The sequence below is a fragment of the Nycticebus coucang genome, chromosome 20 (genome assembly GCF_027406575.1).
Source record: "Nycticebus coucang isolate mNycCou1 chromosome 20, mNycCou1.pri, whole genome shotgun sequence".
NCBI classification, from domain to species: domain Eukaryota; kingdom Metazoa; phylum Chordata; class Mammalia; order Primates; family Lorisidae; genus Nycticebus; species Nycticebus coucang.
Window position 1 is genome coordinate 59,408,380 of NC_069799.1, and position 12,840 is coordinate 59,421,219.

The window sequence follows — 12,840 nt, forward strand, 5'->3', positions numbered from 1 at the left end:
GCTCACAATACAAGGTGCTGCCAGGAGCACACTTTCAAAGGTATTGTAGTTAGATAGCCCCAGGGGCTGTGATCACCTCAGCCTTCCTGGTTCTGGAAACCCAGCTCCTCCCCTCCATGGGCCACAATGGGCTCCATTCTAGAGACCTGGATCAGCTGTGTTACTTTCCAGGCACTTTGCCCTCCTCCCCCTATACCGTGGGAGGTTGGCACACTCTCTTCCTTGATATCCTTTAAAGCTGTGGTCCCTAATCCCCAGGCCACCTGTTGGTACTAGTCTGTGCCCTCCAGGAACTGGGCCACACAGCATCACTGCCTGAGCTCTGCCTCCTGGGTCCCTCCCCCCCCGCCCCCACCCCAGGCCATCCATGGAAAAGTGCCTTCCATGAAACTGGTCCCTGGTGCCAAAAATGTTGGGGACTACTGCTTCAAAGGCCTCTGGGACCCACAGGCCTAGGGATCTGTGTTTTGCTGGGTGGTGAGGTGAGTTTCAGTTGGGCTCAAGGCATCAAAGAAGGGGGTTCCCTGGTCACTATCCACATGGCCCCCATGTCCATATGAGTGTCACCCTGATGGGTATCCAGTCATTAGGGTCCCTCCTTGCCTGACATATGAGTCAAGAGCCCCCAGTGACAAGTTCTTCCTCCTGCCGCAGCCACGCTGCAGCCTTGAGGCCCTGCCTTGCCTCCCCTGGGCAGGAGCAGGGAGCACTTTGATGCAGACCCCTTGGTCTCCACAGTCCTGACCCGGCAACTCCGCATCAGTAACCGCAGCTCCTTGGGCGCGGGTATTGGAAAGACCACTGCAAAACCATCTCAGTCAGGGGCCCTGACTACAAGCTCTGCCTCTGGAGAGGTTTGCCAGGCGCCAAAAACATCTCCAGTGCTCCAGGCAGGAGCTGCCAACAGAAAGTGCAGCCAGGACCCTCCCACCCTCCCCAGCTCCTGTCTCTCTCTTCCCTCCCTGGCTCAGAAGTGAGGAGCCACGGCAGGAAAACTTTCTGTCCCATCTGTCCCCCGGTGCTGGACTTCTGCAAAGATGACTTGGAGACAGATCTTGCTCCTGTCCTGCCTGTCAGCTGTGGTGCTTCTGACTGGTGAGTGTGGGGGTTCTGGGGCGGGTGGTGTGGGTTATTCAGTAAGGGAGACGGACCTTCCATAGGTGAGTCTGCTCAGGTAGGCATGCTCATTGTTGAGATGGCCGCACTCGGGATGTGTGTGTGCGTGTGCAAGATACAATATGATACCAAAGAAAAAATTGCAAGAAAGAAAAAAATAGGAAAAACACCAAACCAGCCTTCTGGGTGGGTTCCAGGGGAAATCGGTTCTGCGGGTGGTATTTGAGGGACTAAGGGCCCATGGCAGGGCCTGGTAGGCCACTGAGCGTGGAAGGGACCCCAGAGGCCCAGCTGGGAGGCTGGGTCCCAAGGCTGCAGCCTCACTCAGCAATTTGTCCCACAGGGCTCCAGAAGGGGACCGGTGCCTCGGTGGGCACCAGGCAGGTGGCAGGAGAGGAGGCCCAGAACGGTGAGTGTGGGGTTGGGGGCTCTCTGGGAGGGATGGCAGGTGTGACCAGTGTCCAGAAGCCCTAGCAGCTCCCTATTGGATGTGACCAACCTCTCTGCCTCTCTTGGGTTTCAGGTATGAAACAGATTTTCATGCAGGAATCCGATGCCTCGAATTTCCTCAAGAAGCGTGGCAAGCGGTCCCCCAAATCCCAAGTTGAGGTCAACGGTAAGGATGCCAGCAGGGAAGGTGCCTTCTGCTGGCACTCCTGTCCCTTCTCTCTCCCACAGCCAGTGGTGGCGGCAGGATGCAGCCGGGGGACTGGAGGTTCACCCTGGGCCCTCAGTTTCAAAAATGACTACAGCTCTGCATTAGAAATGACACCACCTTCCCCTGATTGTAGGTGGCATTTTGGATTGAATGTGTTGTTGGGATAAGGACTGAAAAGAAACGGCATCCCATCAAACACACCCAACAGGGCTAAGATGTGTCTTGACCTCAGACAGTGGGAATTACAAGAGGGAAGATAGACATTTTAGTCCAGAGGGAACACACACTTCAGCCTGAGTGTCAGCACGGGGTGCTGGTGCCTTCCACGCAGGAACATCAGCAGTGCACACAGGAAAAGCGCCGAGGTCTGGGAGCTGAGAAGCGTGGGTGCAAGGACAGCTTTCATATTAAGTGCCCCCCACTCTAATTTCCTTATTTCTAAGCCCCCAGAAGAGCTGAGTTCAGCCGGCAGTTTCTAGCCTTTGCTCCCCATGTTGGGGTGAGCTTGTCCTCTGCACAGCCCGCTGTGGCCCTGGGCAGGGTACTCACGCTCTTGACCTTCCAACACTCAGAGAGGCACATGAGTATTCTTACCCCGGGACCCGACCCTTCCAAGACACTGAGCTCAGACTGTCCCGACAGAGCCTGTGTAGAGCATGAATGAGCCCTTTGTATCCCTCAGCACGTGCTGCTGCAAAGGGACGTGCTCAGGGAAAATAACAGGACTGTTTTCAAATGATGGGGAAGAACAGAGCTACAAATGTTTTTAGATCAAATTCTTTTTAAAAAAAAATTAGAGAAGTATAAATAAACCAGGAGAATCTCCAGGCCTCATACAAGGCGGAATATAAAAGTTGGCTGCTGTCAAGAAGCACTGGGAAGACGGGATGGAGGTTGGGCTGCTCTTGATGGAAATCAGAGAAATGACTTTCTGGCAGACTTTCGGGCATGGGGACAAGGAAGGCTTTAGGACAGGCAAATATCTCCCAACCTTTTAAGCTGACTCCGAACAAGGAGGTGCCTGATTGAGCCTGAGGTCCCTCACCTTGATGGCAGCTCAGGGTGGTAAGCAGTCTTGGGAGGCCCGGAGCAGCCTGGTGAAGGTTCAGGATTGCACGTGGATGCACCTGCTGTCCCCTGGCCACCCCTAAAGAGGGGCAAGAGAGCAGTGCCCAGTGATTTCCTCGGGTTGGGTAAAGAGCAGGTGACACGTCAATAAACTTGAATTTGGAACTAGCAGACAGGCATCTGACATCTTTATCCTTCTGGGCTGAAAGTGCAGATTACTATGGGGGGAAAAGAGAATCTGATGAATGCATCTTCTTGGGAAGTTGTATGTACAACACAAAGAATGATGCATAGTGTCAAGATTCTGTCTCGGCCCAAGAGTTAAATTCTTCTTACTCACTGCTACATTGAAGGTCCAATTTATGGCACTTCCCTAGGCAATGTGGGAAGATTATTTCTTGTCCTGTGTATGAAGATTGTTTCTTGTCCTGTGTCCTGTCTTTAAAGAATTGGCACTGGCTCATTAAGCACTAGCTTCCTAACTCCTGACCCCCCATACTTCTCGCATCAGCCATCTGGTACCTGTAGTGACATTGGGGACCTCGGTGGGTCCCCAAGTGAGGCTTGTGGGCCATCAGCGGGGGTGGGGGCCTGGTGCTACAGGCTCTGGTCCCAGCCCTGCTCCCAACTAGTTGTGACCCACATTTAGTTACTGCAGCTCTCTGAGCCTGAATCCCCTCCTGAGAAATCTGTGGCTGTGCAGCGGCGGGGATTGGGCCTGGGGATGGATTGGTCAACCAACCCCTTCCACAGACTAAAGTTTCCCGCAACTATGTAGGAAGCAGCAGAATTCTGGGACGAAACATGGGACTTACCTCAGGAATCTGCAGTAAGCCCCATTCATAGATAAATCAATTTTCAGTCTGAGTAAGATGAAATGATAGAACTATAACAGAAACAACTAGTCCTTGTATACAGTAGAACCTCTGTAAGTTGACCCTCCCCCCAGGAGATGGTTAACAAACTGGTTAACATTCGGGGATGGTCAACATAAGGAACGTGGCCTACTGTACTGATCTGTACATGTGGTGCATGTCCGGTCTATGAAAATTAGGTCAACTTAAGGAGGTGGTCGTTGTAGGGAGGGGATCAGCTATGGAGGTTCTGTGATTCACTTTTTAATGCAGGAAGGAATTGAGGTGGTTTCTAATATTACCATCTGCAAAGAAAGATGTTTGAGTCTCTCCCAGCACTTCTGTAGTGTGGCGTGGGGAAAGGGACTGTCCTTGGTGTCTCTGCTTCCTCCACCCCCCTCCACTTCCTCTTGGTGGAGCAGCTGGGGGCAACAGCAGCTCCTCCTTCTCGCCACCTTTGATGTAAGGGGCATCCCTCTGTGAGAATGGGAGGTGCTCTGAGGGGTCTGGTTCTTGCTGCCCCAGACACCCACCACCTTCAAGGAATTTTCCAGCTGAAGCACATTTAGAAGAAACACCTGGAGGGTTGAGAGGCTTAGCTAATTTCCTCCAGGCAAGCTCAGCTCTTAGAGATTTGCACCTTGTAGGCTTGGTGAAACATTCTTTCCCCTTCGTTGGACTGTCGGCTTCTGCAGCAAAGAACAGAATGTCTCCTTCTGCCTTTTTTTTTGAGACAGAACCTCAAGCTGTCACCCTAGGTAGAGTGCTGTGGCATCACAGCTCACAGCAACCTCCAACTCCTGGGCTCAAGTGATTCTCCTGCCTCCATCTCCATTGGGAGGGAGCTGGGACCACAGGCGCCGGCCACAAGACCTGGCTATTTTTTGGTTGCAGCCGTCATTGTTGTTTGGCGGCCCAGGCTGGATTCGAACCTGCCAGCTCAGGTGTATGTGGCTGGTGCTTTAGCCGATTGAGCCACAGGTGCTGAGCCGCCTTCTGCCTTTTTAATCTCAATGTTAACCCACATGCTGGCTGTGACAGGGGCTCAAAAATGCTGAATAGACATAAAGGAATTAAATAATGTGAGATTCACTTATGAAGTTAGGTTATTCCTGTATGAAATTCATTTCTGAGCATGAGATTTTCAGTCTGAGCCACTCAAGTCTGAGTGTGGTTTCATGTGCTGAGATGCAGTGACAACTGTATGACAAGAGTGAATCCCCTTGGCCCAACACCTTGCCCTTTGGGGCCTCCCCCTTGTCACCTGCAGAATGGTTGGGATGGTCTTGGGGCCTCATGTTCGGAAGTCTATGTTGGGTAAACCATTTCAGGAACGCCCTCAACCTCGATCCCTCACAAACCACTCCCCACCAAACTGGACTCAGCTTCTCAGATGCGGGCCCCTGACCGTCCCCTTTCCCAGGGCCAACTCTTGCCTCTTTTCCTTTCACAGTGGAAAATAGGCAGAAGCTGCGGGCTGATGAGCTACGGAGGGAATATTTCGAGGAGCAAAGGAATGAATTTGAGAACTTTGTGGAGGAACAGAACGATGGTAAGACCTCTTCTGCGGGCGTCTTTGGGGCAGAGGAGCGTTGGGGAGATACCACATGGTTTGTCCCCCCTTCTTCTCCCCAAATTTTAATTGGAGGTAGAAGGGAAGGGAGGACTTCCTTTCAACTCACACCCACGACAGCCTTGAAAGAAGAAAGAAAATGGCCACACAGGGCTCGAGAAAGCTGTGGATGGGACAAAATGACCACGTTACCACTGGCTTAGGGGCTGCAGAAATTGTTTGCTGCCCGTGTAGATGTAACCTCCCATCCTTCTTAGGAGTCACTGTGTTCTCTGCCTCAGCACCAAAACCAGTGGCTTGGCTCTGGTACAGTGGATTGGGTGGATTTTAAACCCCCTGTCAGGTGCCTTGGACCCACATCACGTACTGCTCCAGGTACGATTTTGTCTTGGAAAATTAAGGCTTTCATTTACCCGCTCACCGGGATTGTGTCTTACCCTGACAGGTGGCAGCAAACCAGGACACTTGTACTCAGAGAGCATGGGTGTTCACACCCACCTTTTCCCTGCACCCCCAACACCGGCATCCATAGCCTGTCTTGAGGCTCCAACTCGCTCAGCAGTGTCAGGCAGCCCAAAAGCTCTTGCATGCCTTGTCCATCCTCTGTGAGCCCAGACCTTGCCAGCCCTCAGTCTTTTGCTTCTTATCAACAGTAAAGAGCAAAGGCCCAGGCAGCCCCTGGGTCTGACTGGGCAACTGGCACCTCTCATTCCTGCCACCATCACCTTGGGAGACTTAGGAAAGGCCTCGGTGGAGGGTGAGTGGATTAGGGTAGGGGGTAGAGGGAGGGTCTATCTTTAAGCCACAGCTCCCCTGCCCCACCCCACTGGGTAGGATTTGACTTTGCTATTAAGTGCCCTCAAGTTCCACCCATAGCAAACCTCCTTAGGGACACACAGAGGGTGCCAAAAAATATATACACATTTTAAGAAAGAAAAACTGTATTAAATTTGTAATACTCAAGTCACGTTTGATTCCTGTAATTACAAGTCATAACGTGACTTGTATTCATCTTTTGTTATTGGTATATATTATTACATTTTTTTCTTTCCTTAAAATGTATATTTTTTTTTGGCACCCTCTGTCTACAGGGCATAGACCAGCAGGCCAGAGTGTGTGCGTGTGTGTACTTCTTTTTTGGTCTTTCTTTATACTTGAAGATTGAAATACCTCTGAACAAAGTCACCTGCTACCTCCTGGCTGAGCATGAACTTGGATGTAAGGCCCCAGTTTAGGGTACCTTTGTTAGACAATCATCTCTCCTGACAGATTGGGAAGGTAACACCCTCTAAGGGCATCTCTTAATGAAAAGGAACCACCACCAGGTACCAAGGGTTGCACGTGGGGCCCAGTGCTCTGCAGGTGGCCCGTGATGGAGCCCTGCAAACAGGTGCTGGATTCAGATCCTGACACAGCAAACTTTCTTGAGAACAGACTGTGAAAAACTCAGACTGCCACAACTCAGAAGCAAACCACTTAATCCCTGCATCCGGCCCCTGAGATGGGCTTGTAATTTCCATTTCAGTTACAGAAACTGAGGCTTAGACAGGATACGCAGATACCCATGGTGTCGTAGCTAATGGGATGCCCTAGGATTGGAGGTAAGGCTTGTTCACCAGCAGAGCTCCTGTTCACGTAGATCAAGGGTGACCCAATGCATGGAGGCCTCAGAGGGCCGCTTTGACCCAGAGATTAGTCCACTGGCATGCACAGAGAAAGGGAGGCCAAGCAAAGCAGCCTAAAGGGGTTGTCCTGGAGCTAGAGGGAGGAGCCAAGAGGCAGAGCAGGCCACGCCTCCTGTAGATAAGTTTTGAGAGAGGTGAAAGTCATTTCAATCCCTCCCTTTCCCCAGCCTCTGGCCCAGAATGACTATCGCACATAAACCGGCTGACCTGACATCTCTCCCAAGGCTGCTCACAGCGTCTGCCTCCCAAGCCCCTTCCTGAGGAATAGTTGATAGTTGGATGTTCCACTGCTCCCCAAGGCACTTGTTTCCTAAGAGGGAGGGCTAATCAGCGTCTACATCACAATCACACTCTCAAGGTTGGCAAAGAGTAGCCAGTCTACTGGGCTTGGAAAATGTATGAAAGGACTGGAGGTGAACCCCCAAAGCTTCCTGCTATACCTGGGGTACACAGTACCTAGGGTTTTCAGCACTAGGGCTGATTCCAAGCTCACCTAGGAAGGAAGTGTCCCCAGCAGCAAGGCATCTCCAGGGCCAGGGGTCACAGGGCCTTCCACTAACAAGGCTAGGTAAGAGTTGGCCCAGGCCTTTGGCCCTTCTGGGCACTATAGACCATACACCCATCTGATTCATACCCTGAAGCCAGCAGACCCTCCGGATAGCCACTGTCACAGTGTGACTTTCAGCTGCACCCAAGCCCGGCTCTGCAGGCTTCCTGTTGACATTCACATTTGAAACAATTGCTTGAGCTCAGGAGGACGTTTCGGGTTGTTAGTCTTTGACATCACCTCCTCCCATTAGGACTTCCCATCCTCCCCCAATTTTTCACAAATACATTTAAAAAAAATTTGGTAAAAATATATCTAACATAAAATTTGCCTTCTTAACTATTGTGAAGTGTACAGTTCAAGGGCATTTTGTATATTCACGGTGCGGTGCAGCCATCATTGCTGTCAATTTCCAAAGGAGAGCAGTGACTCCTGCAGCCTCTGCTACCCTCTAATACACTTTCCAATATGCTAATTTATAAGCATATTGGCTTATTTCACTTAGCATAATATTATCACAGTTTGTTCATGTTGTAGTATGTACCAGAATAACATATACCACACAAATACTTGTATATTTGTTTAGAGATATGTACACAAAACATTTCATTTATCAATTTCTTTGTTACTTTTTATTTTTGTTTGTTTCTTTGAGACACAGTCTCACTTTGTGGCCCTGGTTAGAGTGCCGTAGCGTCACAGCTCACAGCAACCTCTAACTCTTTTTTTTTAACCTCCAACTCTTGGGCTTAAGAGATTCTCTTGCCTCCGCCTCCCAAGTGGCTGGGACTACAGGCACCTGCTACATGCCCAGCTATTTTTTTGTTGTTGTTGCAGTTGTCATTGTTGCTTAGCAGGCCTTGGCTGGTTTCGAACCCACCAGCCTTGGTGTATGTGGCTGGTGCTATAACCACTGTGCTGCGGGTGTGAGCCCTATCAATGTCTTTGTTTATGAACACTGAGATATTTTTACTTTTTGGGTATTGTGAATGGTGCTGCTATGAACATTGGTGGTTGCTGTACAAGTATCTGTTTTAGTCCCTGTTTTCAATTTTTTCTTTCTCTTTCTTTTTTCTTCAATGGAGACAGTCTCACTCTGTTACCCTGATTAGAGTGCGGTGGTGTCATCATAGCTCACAGCAACCTCAAACTCCTAAGCTCAATTGATCCTCTTGCCTCAGACTCCCAAGTAGCAGGGACCACAGGCACCCACCACATCTGGCTAGTTTTTCTATTTTTAGTAGAGACTCTTGCTCAGGCTGGTCTTGAACTCCTGAGCTCAAGCAATCCACCTGCATCGGCCTCCTAGAGTGCTAGGACTACAGGTGTGAGCCACCCTGCTTGGCCATCAGTTTTTTCCTTTCAGAGCTAGAGACAAGGTCTTGCTCTGTCACCAGGCTGGAGCACAGGGTCATGATCATAGCTTGCTACAGCCTCAAATTCTTGGGCTCAGGTCATCTTACTGCCTCAGCCTTCCAAGTAGCTGGGACTTTAGTCATGTGCTACCATGTGTGGCTAATTTTAAAAAGTTTCCATAGAGGTGGGTCTTGCTAAGTTGTCCAAGCTGGTCTCGAACTCCTAGCCTCAAGTTATCGTCCAGCCTTGGCATCCCTAAGTGCTGGGATTACAAGTGTGCCCAGCCCATTTTTATTCTTTTGGGTATATTTCTAGGCATGGAATTGCTGGGTCATGTAGTAATCATATGAATAACTTTTGGAGGAATTTGACAAATGCTTTCAAGTACCAGTGGCCTCCTGACATCTGCTAGTGCTGGCTTCGGGAGACCAATTCTACAAATGTGCTAAGATATTATTTGGAAACATGTCTTCTCAAAGACAGTTATAATCAAGACTTTTCTTACTCGAAACTTCCTTCTGATCTTTTTAGCCTTTTACAATGAAGGACTTCACACATACAGAAAAGAACCAAGGATAATGAAGCCCATGGAACCACACCCGAATCCCAGTTATACTTACACCACTGCCCCGGATCTCCTCACACTTGCACCATCATTCCATTTTCCACTTAGCTTTAAAAACAAAATTTTATTTTTAAAGCTTAGAAAATACAGAATAGTATGGAGGTAAAAAAAACACTGTAAGTCAACAATGATTTCCTTCATGATGTTTTCAAGGCATGGTTTGTAGTCCATTCTTGTAACTATGTTGTTACTTTTTAATCTTCCATCTTAGCTTTGATGTCATTGAGCTGCAAGAAACATCTTTTCCCCTTGGCTCAGGTGAAAGAATGAGGGATGCCAGGCTCTGGTCTCAGCTCCACTGGTGGCCTGTTCTGTGACCCTCACCTGTAACCAAGGCCTGTGGACTCACGTGCTCCGGGGCCCTCCCAGCTCTGTCACCAGAGGGTGGTGGTTTGGTGACTCTTCTCCCCTGGTCCTCCCCATCCTAACATGTGGCTTTGTCTTCCCGCAGAACAAGAGGAGAGGAACCGGGAGGCTGTGGAGCAGTGGCGCCAGTGGCATTATGATGGCCTGTACCCATCCTATCTCTACAACCGCCACCACATCTGACCCTGTCCCAATGCCAGCCTAGAAGACAGATTAACACATGCCCACCCACCCCGGTGTCCTACAAACTTTCTTACATGCAGATTGGCCTTTCAGAGGGGCTCAGATTAGTGTCTGCCATGGCCAACATCCCTTGTGAAGACACACACCTTTCGTCTGACTCCCTGGCATTTGCTGCTACGCAGGGGATTTCTGAGGTGACAACTGTCTGCTCCAAACCAATAGTTCCCACAGCAAGGCTCCTTCCTGTCTGATAGAACAACTCAAACAATCCAGTAAATAGAAAAAAATCACATTTGTCTGTAGTTTACAAATAAAAATGCTGAGTCAACCATGTGTACGGTCTTCTCAAATCTCTCTCTCTATATTTTTTGAGACACAATCTCACTCAGTTACCCTGGCTAGAGTGCCTTGGTGTCATAGCTCACAGCAACTCAAATTCCTGGGCCCAAGCAATTCTGTTGCCTCAGCCTCTCAAGTAGCTGGGACTGTAGGCACCCACCACTACATACGGCTAGTTTTTCTTGAGACAGAGTCTCACTTAGCAACCTCAAACTGTTGGACTTGAGCAATCCTCTTGCCTCAACCTCCCAAGTAGCTGGGACCACAGGCGCCCGCCACTACGCCCGGATAATATTTGTTTCTATTTTTAGTAGAGATGGGGGTCTCCCTCTTGCTCAGGCTGGTCTTGAACTTCTGAGGTCAAGCAATCCACCCGCCTTGGTTTCCCATAGTGCTAGGATTACAGATGTGCGCCATCTCGCCCGGCCTATCTTTTCTGTTTTGTAAAAAACAAGACACTTCCACTGTAAAATTATTTTAGTTACAGTTCACACCTGGTGCAGTAAATGGAAACAGTATGAAATCTACTATATGAAAAAGTGTCAATTTTTTGCCTCTTTAATTCTTTGCCTGTCAGTGGCGTGGTATATACTCCTGCACCTTTTTTGAGAGTGCATGTGTGCACACACACTTCATCCTTTATAATGGCAACATCATATATAATCGTATAAATCCAGCCCTTCCCCCTTCCTAGTGCAGAAAGGAGCTCCTAGTAGGTCTGAATTAGCTTCATAGAACTGCCTGATGCCAAAGTTGAGCTCTGAACATTCCTTCTTTCTCCCAAGGCCATTTACCTCGACCCCATAGTTCCACTATTGTATTGTCACCCACATGTGCCCTTTTCATAATTAGGAAGGGCATTTGGGGCTGGGGCCCCCTTCCTGGAACCTTCCTCATGGTGTATCTGGTATAGCTCTGCCCGGCCTCCGCACACTTTTCTGTGGGCTAACAGGTGTGTAGGGGGATTAGCCGTGTCCTAAGTTTTCCCTCAATAAGCTTTATGTTTACACCTCATGACACCAGCAGTGTCACGCCACCTAATATGCCAGTTTCTTTACTTAGTCCTTTCCCAGTGTGACAGGTTTCCGGACATGAAATGCTGGGTCATAACTTGTACACATTTGAAACTGGATAAATCAAATTTCTTTGAAGAAGTTATGTGGTATTGCAGTTACTATGGCTGGGTGTCTTTGCCAATCCTTTCTTTTCTAAAATTAATCACTAGAATGAATAAATTCGTTCATTTAGAGATGAGGGCTTCCTGCATTGCCCAGGCTAGAGGCAGTGGTTACTTACAGGTGTGATCATAGCTCACTGCAGCCTCAAACTCCAGGCTGAAGTGATACCGTCACCTCTGGTGAGACTATCAACTTGGGTTGGGAGGTGGCAACGGCACACACTTAGCCATTGCTAGCTCAGATCCTGAGTCAGGTCTGTAGGATGTTTGCCAGTGATAAAGTGAGGTTGTCAAGCTGGGCCTCGAGGGCCTGACACTTTATTTTGGCAACTTCTGGTGCTTTCAAAATGAATTACTTTTTTCTTTTTACATGCCCAGTGTGCAATAGAAAAAAGCAAAGCATTGCTCTCTGACCTCAGCCAGGAAACAAGAAGAGTCCCAATCTGGTTCCTATCAGTCAAGACCATGTACCCCAATGCTTTCTGGCAAGAGGGCAGTTCCCCTTTCCATGTGCTAGTGAGCAGGTGTTGGCAGCTGATGAATTCTGACCCAGGGCCATGCCATGCCATACATCCCCTTTCTGTGGTGTGCCCAGGAGGAATGTAGGGGCCTCAGGTGTCAACACTCAGGAATGGACTGGTTGAGTGGCTAAACAAAAATCTATTCTTGCCTCTTCAATGGTTATGCTTGGCATGTGGGCTCTAGATTAAAAACTCTGCAGAAAGGGGCTGAAGAAGTCTGTCTCCTCCTCCTCCTCCCGCACTCAACAAGGGCTCCATTATCCTTTGGGATTTCCAGGATTCCTTTCCTGACAGCCAGTGGCAGGCATTTCCTTGGCAGGGAGAAGGGTGCCAGAGTAATATGACCAGGAATCTGGGCTTCCACACTTATTGGGAAATTGAAAACAGAACAGTTTGCATTCGGAGACTGCCCTGGTCAAAAGCGTGAGTTCTGGAATGTCTTACTTGCTCTTCTCTGCTCTGTCATCACTGTCCCCTTGTTCTTTTTTTTTGTCATCCTTGCGCAGGGGCCATGCTAATCTTCTCTGTATCGTTCCAATTTTTAGTATATGTGCTGCCGAAGCGAGCACTGTCCCCTCGTTCTTAAGGAGTTCCGGGTAAATGGATGAAAATAGATTTTGCCATTAATTTTTATTCACCAATTCTGCATATTTTCCTTTTGCAGGTTAAAGGGACAAAAAAAAAAAAAAAAAAACCCAAAAAACAAAAACCCAAAACCATTTTTCTGTGTGTGCTAGGGGGAGATTTTGTAATTTTAATGTGCCTTTGTTTA

The 12,840-nt window shown here is 48.9% G+C and overlaps 1 protein-coding gene and 1 non-coding gene across 2 annotated transcripts; one reads left to right on the forward strand and one right to left on the reverse strand.

Moving 5' to 3' along the window:
• The first annotated feature begins 980 nt into the window (after nt 1-980).
• Nucleotides 981-10,358, forward strand: UCMA (upper zone of growth plate and cartilage matrix associated). The gene is made up of 5 exons (XM_053573141.1): nt 981-1,095; nt 1,460-1,525; nt 1,640-1,732; nt 5,150-5,248; nt 9,934-10,358. Exons 1-5 carry the CDS (start codon nt 1,038-1,040, stop codon nt 10,029-10,031), a joined length of 414 nt encoding a protein of 137 aa, XP_053429116.1. The 5' UTR covers nt 981-1,037; the 3' UTR covers nt 10,032-10,358.
• A 2,174-nt stretch (nt 10,359-12,532) lies between these two features.
• LOC128573176 (U6 spliceosomal RNA) lies at nt 12,533-12,637 on the reverse strand. The gene has a single exon (XR_008376345.1). It is a non-coding gene; the product is annotated as a U6 spliceosomal RNA (small nuclear RNA).
• Nucleotides 12,638-12,840: the final 203 nt, after the last annotated feature.